The sequence below is a fragment of the Seriola aureovittata genome, chromosome 5 (assembly GCF_021018895.1).
Source record: "Seriola aureovittata isolate HTS-2021-v1 ecotype China chromosome 5, ASM2101889v1, whole genome shotgun sequence".
NCBI lineage: Eukaryota > Metazoa > Chordata > Actinopteri > Carangiformes > Carangidae > Seriola > Seriola aureovittata.
The window spans coordinates 30,272,356-30,284,855 of record NC_079368.1 but is presented as its reverse complement, the minus strand read 5'-3'; the positions used below and the strand labels follow the sequence as shown (position 1 = coordinate 30,284,855).

The following is a 12,500-nucleotide window of genomic DNA, read 5'->3' as shown; positions in this document are numbered from 1 at the left end:
TCAGTGGTTGTCAGTTATTGTCAGTAGCTGTCAGTAGCTGTCAGTTATTGTCAGTTGCTGTCAGTAGTTGTCAGTAGCTGTCAGTAGCTGTCAGTTATTGTCAGTAGCTGTCAGTTATTGTCAGTAGCTTTCAGTAGTTGTCAGTAGCTGTCAGTAGTTGTCAGTAGCTTTCAGTTATTGTCAGTTATTGTCAGTAGCTGTCAGTTATTGTCAGTAGCTGTCAGTTATTGTCAGTAGCTGTCAGTTATTGTAAGTAGTTGTCAGTTATTGTAAGTAGTTGTCAGTAGCTGTCAGTTATTGTCAGTAGCTGTCAGTTATTGTCAGTAGCTGTCAGTTATTGTCAGTAGCTGTCAGTTATTGTAAGTAGTTGTCAGTAGCTGTCAGTTATTGTCAGTAGCTGTCAGTTATTGTCAGTAGCTGTCAGTTATTGTAAGTAGTTGTCAGTAGCTGTCAGTTATTGTCAGTAGCTGTCAGTTATTGTCAGTAGCTGTCAGTAGCTGTCAGTAGCTGTCAGTTATTGTCAGTTATTGTCAGTAGCTGTCAGTAGCTGTCAGTAGCTGTCAGTTATTGTAAGTAGTTGTCAGTAGCTGTCAGTTATTGTCAGTAGCTGTCAGTTATTGTAAGTAGTTGTCAGTAGCTGTCAGTTATTGTCAGTAGCTGTCAGTTATTGTCAGTAGCTGTCAGTAGCTGTCAGTAGCTGTCAGTTATTGTCAGTTATTGTCAGTAGCTGTCAGTAGCTGTCAGTAGCTGTCAGTTATTGTAAGTAGTTGTCAGTAGCTGTCAGTTATTGTCAGTAGCTGTCAGTAGTTGTCAGTAGCTGTCAGTTATTGTCAGTAGTTGTCAGTAGTTGTCAGTAGCTGTCAGTAGCTGTCAGTTATTGTCAGTAGTTGTCAGTAGTTGTCAGTAGCTGTCAGTAGTTGTCAGTAGCTGTCAGTTATTGTCAGTAGTTGTCAGTAGTTGTCAGTAGCTGTCAGTAGCTGTCAGTAGCTGTCAGTAGCTTTCAGTAGCTGTCAGTAGTTGTCAGTAGTTGTCAGTAGTTGTCAGTAGCTGTCAGTAGCTGTCAGTAGCTGTCAGTTATTGTCAGTAGTTGTCAGTAGTTGACAGTAGCTGTCAGTTATTGTCAGTAGTTGTCAGTAGTTGTCAGTAGTTGACAGTAGCTGTCAGTTATTGTCAGTAGTTGTCAGTAGCTGTCAGTAGTTGTCAGTAGTTGTCAGTAGTTGACAGTAGCTGTCAGTTATTGTCAGTAGTTGTCAGTAGCTGTCAGTAGTTGTCAGTAGTTGTCAGTAGTTGTCAGTAGCTGTCAGTAGTTGTCAGTAGTTGTCAGTAGTTGACAGTAGCTGTCAGTTATTGTCAGTAGTTGTCAGTAGTTGTCAGTAGCTGTCAGTAGTTGTCAGTAGTTGTCAGTAGCTGTCAGTTATTGTCAGTAGCTGTCAGTTATTGTCAGTAGTTGTCAGTAGCTGTCAGTTATTGTCAGTAGCTGTCAGTTATTGTCAGTAGCTGTCAGTAGTTGTCAGTAGTTGTCAGTAGCTGTCAGTTATTGTCAGTAGCTGTCAGTAGCTGTCAGTAGCTGTCAGTAGCTGTCAGTTATTGTAAGTAGTTGTCAGTAGCTGTCAGTTATTGTCAGTGGTTGTCAGTTATTGTCAGTAGCTGTCAGTAGCTGTCAGTAGCTGTCAGTAGCTGTCAGTAGCTGTCAGTAGCTGTCAGTTATTGTAAGTAGTTGTCAGTAGCTGTCAGTTATTGTCAGTGGTTGTCAGTTATTGTCAGTAGCTGTCAGTAGTTGTCAGTAGTTGTCAGTAGCTTTCAGTAGCTTTCAGTAGCTGTCAGTTATTGTCAGTTGCTGTCAGTACTTGTAAAAGCAGCAGGTGTTATTTCCAGCAGTTATGTCTGACTGCCACAGGAACCAGAGCAGCAGCTGTTCAGGGATCAGTCAGTCACAGTGAGAGAAACAGCTGCAGCGTTACATCTGATCTTCTGATCATGTGGAGTTGGTGTCAACACAAGTTTAATGTTTCCATGGAGTCAGTGAATCAGCTGTGATCAGCTGTGATCAGCTCCTGTCTGCAGTGTATCATGATGTTCAGACAACTGTGATACTGAAGGAAACAATAATTCTCAATGAAGTTCTGTGGTTATCTGGTCTGTGCTGGTCTGTGCTGGTCTGTTCTGGTCTGTTCTGGTCTGTTCTGGTCTGTGCTGGTCTGTGCTGGTCTGTTCTGGTCTGTGCTGGTCTGTGCTGGTCTGTTCTGGTCTGTTCTGGTCTGTTCTGGTCTGTGCTGGTCTGTGCTGGTCTGTTCTGGTCTGTGCTGGTCTGTGCTGGTCTGTTCTGGTCTGTGCTGGTCTGTGCTGGTCTGTGCTGGTCTGTTCTGGTCTGTTCTGTTCTGTGCTGGTCTGTGCTGGTCTGTTCTGGTCTGTTCTGGTCTGTTCTGGTCTGTACTGACCTTGACGACCTCCTGGAAGGTGTCCAGGTTCTCCTTCATGCTGTAGTGGAGTCTCAGGTAGGAAATGAAGTTACAGGGGAACATCCCGTACAGACGGTGGAACAGAGAGTACACACCTGCGTGGAGGTGGACCAGGTGGAGCACAGGTACATGACCTGCACAGGACAACAACCAGCCAATCAGAACAGCCCACTGACCAATCACACATCAAACTCCATACACACATCAACCACTCTATGTGTATGTGTGTGTGTGTGTGTGTGTGTGTGTGTGTGTGTGTGTGTGTGTGTGTGTGTGTGTTACCGGGGTTTCTGTAGCTCCAGGATGCAAGGCGTCCGAACACGTCGAAGAAGTCGTAGATGTGTTGTTTCCCAGCCTGAGGGATCATGGGTAACAGAGTGATGAGCACCAGGACTGCAGTGATCAGGACGACAACATCAGTGTCAGTCTGAGGAACAACAACAACAACAACAACAACGATCAGCTGTGTTGACGGGCAGAGCCGGAGATTTACAGACACTGACATAAAACTGAACGGTAAGTATCAGTTAATATAAGTATTAGTATTAGTTAGGATTAGTATTAGTTAGGATTAGTATCAGTTAGCATTAGTATCAGTTAGTATTAGTATTAGTTAGGATTTGTATCAGTTAGTATTAGTTAGTATTAGTTAGTATTAGTATCAGTTAGTATTAGTATTAGTTAGGATTAGTATTAGTTACTATTAATATTAGTTACTATTAGTATCAGTTAGCATTAGTATCAGTTAGTATAAGTATCAGTTAGTATTAGTATTAGTTAGGATTAGTATCAGTTAGCAGTAGTATCAGTTAATATAAGTATCAGTTAGTATTAGTATCAGTTAGTATTAGTATCAGTTAGGATTAGTATTAGTTACTATTAATATTAGTTACTATTAGTATCAGTTAAGATTAGTATTAGTTACTATTTATATTGGTTACTATTAATATCAGTTAGGATTAGTATTAGTTACTATTAACATTAGTTACTATTAGTATCAGTTAAGATTAGTATTAGTTACTATTTATATTGGTTACTATTAATATCAGTTAGTGTTAGTATCAGTCAGTATCAGTAGTAACTCAGTAGTTAGTTAGTAGTAATTAGTCAGTAGTAGTTAGTCAGTAGTAGTCATTCAGTAGTAGTTATTCAGTAGTAGTTATTCAGTAGTAGTCATTCAGTAGTAGTCATTCAGTAGTAGTTAGTCAGTAGTAGTAGTTAGTCAGTAGTAGTTAATTGGTAGTAGTTAGTCAGTAGTAGTTAGTCAGTAGTAGTTAATTAGTAGTAGTTAATTGGTAGTAGTTAGTCAGTAGTAGTTAGTCAGTAGTAGTTAGTCAGTAGTAGTTATTCAGTAGTAGTTAATTAGTAGTCTTTAGTCAGTATTAGTAGTTAGTCAGTAGTAGTTAATTAGTAGTAATTAGTAAGCAGTACTTATTCAGTAGTAGTTAATTAGTAGTAGTTAATTAATAGTAGTTAGTCAGTAGTAGTTAGTTAGTAGTACTTAGTAAGTAGTAGTTATTCAGTAGTAGTTAGTCAGTAGTAGTTATTCAGTAGTAGTTAGTCAGTAGTAGTTAGTCAGTAGTAGTTAGTAAGTAGTAGTTATTCAGTAGTAGTTAGTAAGTAGTAGTTATTCAGTGGTAGTTAGTCAGTAGTAGTTAGTCAGTAGTAGTTAGTTAGTAGTAGTTAGTAAGTAGTAGTTATTCAGTAGTAGTAGTTAGTCAGTGGTAATTAGTCAGTAGTAGTCAGTAGTAGTTAATTAGTAGTAGTTAGTCAGTAGTAGTTAGTTAGTAGTACTTAGTAAGTAGTAGTTATTCAGTAGTAGTTAGTCAGTAGTAGTTAGTCAGTAGTAGTTAGCCAGTAGTAGTTATTCAGTAGTAGTTAGTAAGTAGTAGTTATTCAGTGGTAGTTAGTCAGTAGTAGTTAGTCAGTAGTAGTTAGTTAGTAGTAGTTAGTAAGTAGTAGTTATTCAGTAGTAGTAGTAGTTATGCAGTGGTAGTTAGTCAGTAGTAGTTAGTTAGTAGTAGTTAGTAAGTAGTAGTTATTCAGTAGTAGTAGTAGTTATTCAGTGGTAGTTAGTCAGTAGTAGTTAATTAGTAGTAGTTAGTAAGTAGTAGTTATTCAGTAGTAGTAGTTATTCAGTGGTAGTTAGTCAGTAGTAGTTAGTCAGTAGTAGTTAGTTAGTAGTAGTTAGTAAGTAGTAGTTATTCAGTGGTAGTTAGTCAGTAGTAGTTAGTTAGTAGTACTTAGTAAGTAGTAGTTATTCAGTAGTAGTAGTTATGCAGTGGTAGTTAGTCAGTAGTAGTTAGTCAGTAGTAGTTAGCCAGTAGTAGTTATTCAGTAGTAGTTAGTAAGTAGTAGTTATTCAGTGGTAGTTAGTTAGTAGTAGTTAGTAAGTAGTAGTTATTCAGTAGTAGTAGTAGTTATGCAGTGGTAGTTAGTCAGTAGTAGTTAGTTAGTAGTAGTTAGTAAGTAGTAGTTATTCAGTAGTAGTAGTTATTCAGTGGTAGTTAGTCAGTAGTAGTTAATTAGTAGTAGTTAGTAAGTAGTAGTTATTCAGTAGTAGTAGTTATTCAGTGGTAGTTAGTCAGTAGTAGTTAGTAAGTAGTAGTTAGTAAGTAGTAGTTAGTAAGTAGTAGTTATTCAGTGGTAGTTAGTCAGTAGTAGTTAGTTAGTAGTACTTAGTAAGTAGTAGTTATTCAGTAGTAGTAGTTATGCAGTGGTAGTTAGTCAGTAGTAGTTAGTCAGTAGTAGTTAGTTAGTAGTAGTTAGTAAGTAGTTAGTGTTACCTTGAGGCAGCGCAGCAGGGACGGCAGTAGGGCCGAGCGGCTGATGTGATGAACCCATGGAGGCTGATTCCGGATCAGGTGACCCAGCAGGGTGAGAGCAGCCAGTCTGGTCCCAGGTCTGTTCAGAGACTCATTCAGCTTCTCCAGCAGCAGCTGGTGGAGGTTTAAACAGTTTATAATGTCACACATCAGGAAGACAAAGACACCAGGACAGTGAAGTGACAGGTGGTGCTGACCTTGTGATGACGCTCTCTGATGGACGACAGGAGGAGCACCGCCTGAGAAGACGAGGAGTCCAGGTAATACTCCACCAGAGAGGAGAGGACAGCACCTCCTCTGTCTGAGAGGACAAACTACAGGTCAAACTGACAGGTAGAGACAGACAGAGACAGGGACCTGTTGAATCTCAAACACTATACAGGTGGACTCACCTGTACTCAGCTGCTGGTTGACTGCTGCTCTGACTTGCTCCGCCTCCTGCAGCTCTGAACTGTCCAATGAGAGCAGGAGCTCACTGATGTTCACCTGCTCCCTTGACATCGTCAACACCTGGACACAAATGTCTCGTACATTTAGTATATGTCTCGCATGAGAACACGTTTGTCTCTCAGCAGCCGTCCTCCAACAGCCCAGAGCTCCTCCCCATCACACCTGTGTCCTCCCTCACAGCACACCTGAGAACCTGCTGTTCTGTCCACTTACAGTCGTCCTAAAGGATCCTCAGTATGTCCCTTGGAGCTGATCACAGAGCTGCTGAGACACACCTGAGATAGGGGAGGGGGCTAGATCGACCTGTTGCCATGGATGACATTATGTTTCATGAACACACTTCCTCAGGTGACAGGTGTGTGACAGGTGTGTGTCAGTGAGCAGGGAATGTTTAGCATTTTGCCTGAAAATGACTCAAACTAATATTCATTATTTCTGCCAACATGTAACCCCAACAACAGGTCACCATAACCCTAACTCACCTGTTGTTCAAGTTGTTCCAGTTTCTGGATCAGGTGAGTCGCTGTGAGGAAACTCTTTGATCCATACCTGTGTGTTTTTATGTTTTTAGAGCCGAAGCTTTCGTCTATAATCAATGAGTCGATCGGGAGAAATAATGATTATTAGTCATTTTCAGGCAAAGTACTAAACATTCCCTGGTCACTGACACACACCTGTCGCACACCTGCCACTGTGCATTAACACAGCTAGAGACCCCCACTGTCACTGACCCCCTCCCCTCCTCCTCCCCAGTCATTTTGCACAGTGCCATATTTGTATTGTATATGTTTATAGTATTCTAGTATAATATATATAGTAACATTTCTTCACATTTTATTGTAAATATTTTGTTATTGTTAGATGTATCTCTTTATATTGAAGATATCTGACCTGTCTTATGTTTGTTTACATTTCTTCTTTTCTTTATTGTCACATCAAACCATCACAGCTGATTCCTCCTGTGATGAAAACCTACTGGGCAACAAACCGGATCCTGGCTGTGATTCTGGGACAAAGGGAAACATCAAAACTCCAGTTTTCGATCGTCTGTGCAGGATATTTCAAAATCACTAAGTCACATGATCTGTGACGTCAGAGGTCTCCGGATAAACCACAGACTATGAGCAGATGAACGATCTGTGATTTAGTCCGTGTTGTTGTTGGGAGTGAAACTGATCAAGTGAATCTGACAGTCTGTATCATCGCGTCTGCGTGTTCTGCGTCTCTGATGTCACTGCCTTTCTCTCATAGTTTCCTGTGACGTCACTAGGAGACGTCTTAAGTTACGCACTGAAGCTAACCGTTAGCATAGCGACCACTTCCCGTTGTGCCACAGCTCTCTGGTCAGACGTAGCTCGCTGCTAAGCTAACACAGCTCTGTGCTAACCTCACATGCTAACAGCCTGCAGCTTGTTAGCTAACAAGGCGCCTGACGGTGGTCTTTTCCCGCTCCGCAGCTGTTGCGTCACTTCCGGCGCCGATGCCGTTTGTTTACGTGAAAAACAAACTTAAAAATAAAGTTTAAAGTCGGAAAAACCGCGTTACCTTCAGACCTGTTGATCCGAGCAGGGCGCAGCCATGTTGAGCAACAAGAAACCCCGCCCCCTGTGGTAACCTGACAACTTCACCTGTCAATCAACGCCAGGACGCGTTCAGGAAGCCAAGGGACGGTGGGAAAAACGGCTCTCAACTGAAAAAAGAGTTGTTTATTCATGTATCGATAATTGATAGAGAAGCATTTACCGTGTGCGACGTTGTAGATGGATTACAATGTAAATCCATTTTTTTATCTTTTCTTTATATTAATTTTAGAGACATTTAGTTTTATTCTATCGTTTCTTGAACAATATGCTCATTTATTTTTTACATATTTTTTCATTTATTGGATCAAGCAGTGATCATTGATCATACTAATACAATAAAATAAATGAATAAATAAATATAAACTATTAAAGTGTATTTCTGCCAAGAAACGAGAAAATGAGTGAAACATGAGGACAGGCAAAAAGACAAAGATTTGAAAGTCCTTCATTGATCTGTGGTGGTTGGATGATGGCAGATTTGTAGTTAGTGTGTGTGTGTGTTGTTCAGTGTGTGTGAGAGCAGCAGCAGCTGTGTGTTCTCAGGCTCATGATAAAAACTTATTGAGCAACTTTCACCTTCAACCTTCAGTTCAATTCAAAACAGAAGAAAATAAAAGTGGAGCAGGGCAGCAGGGAACTATCACACGTCTGACATGTGAAATTAGACAAAATAAGATCAAACTTTATTGATCCAGGTGTTTGACAGCCTGGTGGGAGGAGTCTGTGAACACCTTCAGATGTTCTGTAAGGTGTCGCTCTGGGTTTTGGCTCGTCCACTCAAGGACAGTCAGAGACCTGAAGCTTCAGGTCAGAGTGGATCTGACAGATGATCCATGAGTCAGTGTGTGTTTGGTTCTGACCGGTCTCCTCGTCCCTGCTGTTAAAGAACATGGTAACAAAGTGTTTCACAGAACAAGATAAAGTCCAGATGAAACCCACAGAAGTCAGAGCTGACAGAACAGAGTGAAGTGATAGACCAGGTGCAGAGGGACACACGTTCAAACAAACAGGAGGCAAAGTGTCTGAAGACTTTTGTCAATCAGAGGTTTCAGTTTTTGATTTTTAGCAAATTTGTAAAAAGTTGTAAAAACATGTTTTCACTTTGTCATTATGAGTCTGTGGAGACTGAGCACAGTAAAGTGAACGGGTCTGAATGTGTCCTCCTGTTGAGTCCAGGTCTGAACGGGGGGGGGGGGGGGGGGGGTCCAGCAGCAGACCTGTTGTTGGAGATAAGAGGTTTTCACTGGAGTATAAGTAGCAGCAGGCGTACAGTGTGTGAAGCAGACAGGTGAACAGGTGAACAGGTGATGATGCTGCTGGTGCTGGTTCTGTTCGGCGTCTGGCTGAACTCGTCCTCGGCCGCGAAGGTGAGAAACGATCTCGTCCACTTCCTGTTGTGTTTGTTGTGTCACTGTTGAGATGTCAGAGGTCACACCCATCAGAACGCGTTCGGTCTCAGACGTTTTATCTGCATTTTTTTAAACGTAAAAATGACATCATTATAACAAGTGGCTGTGGCAGAATATGTGACTGGCTCAGGTGAAGGTGAACTCGGTCCGATCTGGACTCTGGTGTTCGGTCGGTCGGAGGCTCACACACAGCTGATGATATAACTCATCATTCACTTACAAACTACAGAACAGAAAAACACACAGTGTCAGTATCACCTGCAGTTATACCTCCACTACCTTAAACCGTCAGTTTCCCTGTGGAAGTTCTGCATAGCCGCCGCTAAGCTAACTAGCACCAAGGAGAGGTAACGCTAATGCTAATCGTTAAGCTAGCATGAGCTTTTTAATGACATTTTTAACGACTCAGGTTCCCGCCCTGCTCTCTGTGGTCAGTTTACGGCTCGTCACTAACTAGGATCTGAAGGGTTAATTAATGTCAGTGTCCTCCTAATGTTGCCTTCAGTGTCTCTCTGTAAATCACAGTTATCCTCAGAGATACCTGTTTGTATATATACCACCTAAATGTTGTGTATGTACTATATGTGTGTGTGTGTGTGTGAGTGTGTGTGAGTGTGTGTGTCTGTGTGTGTGTGTGTGTGTGTGTGTGTGAGTGTGTGTGTGTGTGTGTGTGTATGTGTGTGTGAGTGTGTGTGAGTGTGTGTGTGTGTGTGTGTGTGTGTGTATGTGTGTGTGTGTGTGTTGTGTGTGTGTGTGTGTGTGTGTGTGTGTGTGTGTGTGGTGTGTGTGTGTGTGTGTGTGTGTGTGTGTGTGTGTGTGTGTGTGTGTGTGTGTTGTGTGTGTGTGTGTGTGTGTGTGTGTGTGTGTGTGTGTGTGTGTGTGTGTGTGTGTGTGTGTGTGTGTGAGTGTGTGTGTGTGTGTGTGTGTGTGTCTGTGTGTGTGTGTGTGTGTGTGTGTGTGTGTGTGTGTGTGAGTGTGTGTGTGTGTGTGTGTGTGTGTGTGTGTGTGTGTGTGTGTGGGTGTGTGTGTGTGTGTGTGTGTGTGTGTGTGTGTGTGTGTGTGTGTAGCTGGGGGTGGTGCAGACGGAGGGGGGGCAGGTGGAGGGGAAGAGCCACAGGATGGGATTCTTCAGGACCGTCGACGTCTTTAAAGGAATCCCCTTCGCTGACGTCCCCGGAAAGTTCGAGAAGCCAAAACCTCATCCTGGATGGAGCGGTAACTCACACAAACACAGCGCACACTTCATCCATTCATCCAGCCTGTAACCATGACAACTACCAATCCCAGAACTCTCTGTTACTATCATCCAATCAGCCTCTGTTGCTGTGAAGTTAGAGGTCAACTTTTAACCTTTGGATCAACTCAGCAGCTGTGGAGTTTGGTTCAGGATATGAATGGAGTTGTCTCCATAGCAACAGCCTCTGGGGCTCATGGGTACTGTAGTGTTTTAAGAAAAACTCAACAGAGCTGATAGGTGTGGTTCCTTTAACTCTTCCTCTAGCTTCAGTCAGAGCTCAAAACACAGAACCTCAGCTTTCCAGAGCTTTCGACTGCATCTCACTGTCTTCATCAGCAACCTCATGAGATGGAGCTCCACAAAGTGAGTAAGTGGACCTTTGAGCTTATACAACTTTAATATCAGTGTGAACATCAGAACAACCTCAGACAACAATGATCACTCTGTGGCAGGAAGCTATGACGCTGAGAGAGACATCTGGATTAGATAGATAGATACTTTATTTATCCCCGAGGGGAAATTCATGTGTCCATTAGCTCATTGTTGATGATAATAATAATAGTAATAATAAAAACAGTTAAAAATAAAATAACAGTAATAATTAGATGAGTCCACTTCCTCTGGCTGAGCTGTTGTAAAGGCTGGTGGCAGTGGGAACAAAGGATCTCCTGAACCTCTCTGTTCTGCAGTGAGACGTTTGCTGCAGCTGCAGCTGCTTCTCTGTCCTGCCAGAATGTTGTGGAGAGGATGTTGGTATTTTCTAAGATGGCCTCCATCTTACACTGCATGAGTCCTGCAGCACAGTCCCAGCCTCTTTGACCAGCTTTTCCAGTCTCCTTGTGTTGGGGTCTGACATGCTGCTGCCCCAGCAGACTGTAGCATAAACGAGTACACTGGCCACCACTGACTGATAAATGTTTAACCTCCTAGGACCTGGCGTCCACATATGTGAACCTCACATTTTGGGTTCTCTAGACCACAATACTAACTTTCTCTCAACAAGGGCCTGGTGACCACATATGAGGATATTATTCTGCCACTCAGTAATCGAAATGTAAAACTAATGTCCTCATATGTGGACGTCATTTTTCTCAGGTCCCAATCAGCCTAAATAGCAAAGAGAAATTAAAAATGCACGCCATGCAAGAGTTCGGGTCTTAGGAGATTATGGGTAGTGTGCATGTTCAATACAGCGAGGGGCGGTCATGACTGTAAGTCAGGTACATGGGTTCTTCTCTGCAGGTGACCCTCAGGGTCACATGACCCTGACTGACTCGTGTACCTGTGTGGACGCATTAGAAACTGAGCGTGAAACAGTGACTTCCTGTCACAGTGTCTATTGTGTCTGTTGTTTCCAGGAATCCTGAAGGCCACAAAGTATCGGGATCGCTGCCTGCAGGTGACGCTGCTGCAGACAAAAACCCAGGGCAGCGAGGACTGTCTCTACCTGAACATCTTTGTTCCACAGGGACGATCATGTAGGTCACACACACACACACAAAAACACACACACACACACACACACACACACACACACACTTGATGTCTTCTTACAAGCTTTTATTGTGAAAGTCTGCAGCTCGCTGTGGGGCTGAAGGATTTTTACCAACGTTGAACCTGTGATTATTTTCTACATGTTTACTTTCAACAGGAAATCAATCTGTCCTTTCATAATAAATCAGTTTGTGAGTCATTGAAATGTTTTCACTTCAGCTCACAAACTTGATATTAATCAATAATATTCAGATATAATCATGATTTCACTGTGTTTTAAAAAGTTCAGTCGACCCATGGAATTATGGGTAATTTATGTTTTTGACTGACGGGACACAAATTTTCAGCTCTTTTAAAATTTTAAAATAAAACTGATTAAGGAACCTGGGTCACTGCTGAATTATTTTATTATTATCATTATTTTATCATTATTATTATTGTTTATTATTTATATCTATATTTTTCTCTCTGTCTCCAGTGTCCACCAACCTCCCAGTGATGGTGTACCTGTTCGGCGGCGCCTTCCTGTTGGGGGCGTCTAACGACGTGGCGATCCTCGGGGACTCTCTGTACGATGGGAAGGAGATGGCCGACAGAGGCGGGGTCATCGTCGTCACGGTGAACTACCGAGTCGGTACCCTGGGTTTCCTCAGCACCGGAGACGCCCGACTGCCAGGTCTGAACAAAACAACAACAATAATAACAGCCATCCACTCATCCAGTACAACCCCACTGAAAGACCTCAACAAGACCACAAACAAACAAACAAACAAACAAACAAACAAACAAACAAACAAACAGACAGACAGACAGACAGACAGACAGACAGACAGACAGACAGACAGACAGATGGGTCATTTCACATCTCATTTTCTCCAGCTTGATGCGGTTCAGTACCTCTATGATCCAGTCTTCTTCTTCTTCTTCTTCTTCTTCTTCTTCTGCTTCTTCTTCTTCTGCTTCCATTTCATAACAACAAGGTGTGTAACCAGCAGGGTACGTATGGTTTAACATATGTTAGTCCTGGACTCTGAGATCTGGGA

General features: G+C 42.3%; 2 protein-coding genes across 5 annotated transcripts in view; one reads left to right on the top strand and one right to left on the bottom strand.

The window, feature by feature from the left end:
• The window catches only part of tsc1a (TSC complex subunit 1a), a 29,042-nt gene extending 21,515 nt beyond the window's left edge, over positions 1 to 7,527 (bottom strand). For 2 of the 3 annotated variants that reach the window (XM_056376638.1, XM_056376640.1), the window contains exons 1-6: positions 7,280 to 7,527; positions 5,677 to 5,794; positions 5,482 to 5,585; positions 5,246 to 5,398; positions 2,742 to 2,886; positions 2,439 to 2,593 (exon numbers count right to left, since the gene is read on the bottom strand). In XM_056376638.1, the coding sequence (XP_056232613.1) occupies positions 2,439 to 2,593; positions 2,742 to 2,886; positions 5,246 to 5,398; positions 5,482 to 5,585; positions 5,677 to 5,785 (666 nt within the window). In that variant the 5' untranslated portion in view covers positions 5,786 to 5,794; positions 7,280 to 7,527. Of the gene's footprint in view, positions 1 to 2,438; positions 2,594 to 2,741; positions 2,887 to 5,245; positions 5,399 to 5,481; positions 5,586 to 5,676; positions 5,795 to 6,625; positions 7,180 to 7,279 lie in introns of those variants that run through there. The other variant, XM_056376639.1, reaches the window with a different exon arrangement.
• Positions 7,528 to 8,624: 1,097 nt separating this feature from the next.
• Positions 8,625 to 12,500, top strand: part of LOC130169709 (bile salt-activated lipase-like) — an 11,671-nt gene continuing 7,795 nt past the window's right edge. The window contains exons 1-4 of one of the 2 annotated variants that reach the window (XM_056376658.1): positions 8,625 to 8,684; positions 9,794 to 9,941; positions 11,322 to 11,441; positions 11,936 to 12,133. In XM_056376658.1, the coding sequence (XP_056232633.1) occupies positions 8,625 to 8,684; positions 9,794 to 9,941; positions 11,322 to 11,441; positions 11,936 to 12,133 (526 nt within the window). Of the gene's footprint in view, positions 8,685 to 9,566; positions 9,942 to 11,321; positions 11,442 to 11,935; positions 12,134 to 12,500 lie in introns of those variants that run through there. The other variant, XM_056376657.1, reaches the window with a different exon arrangement.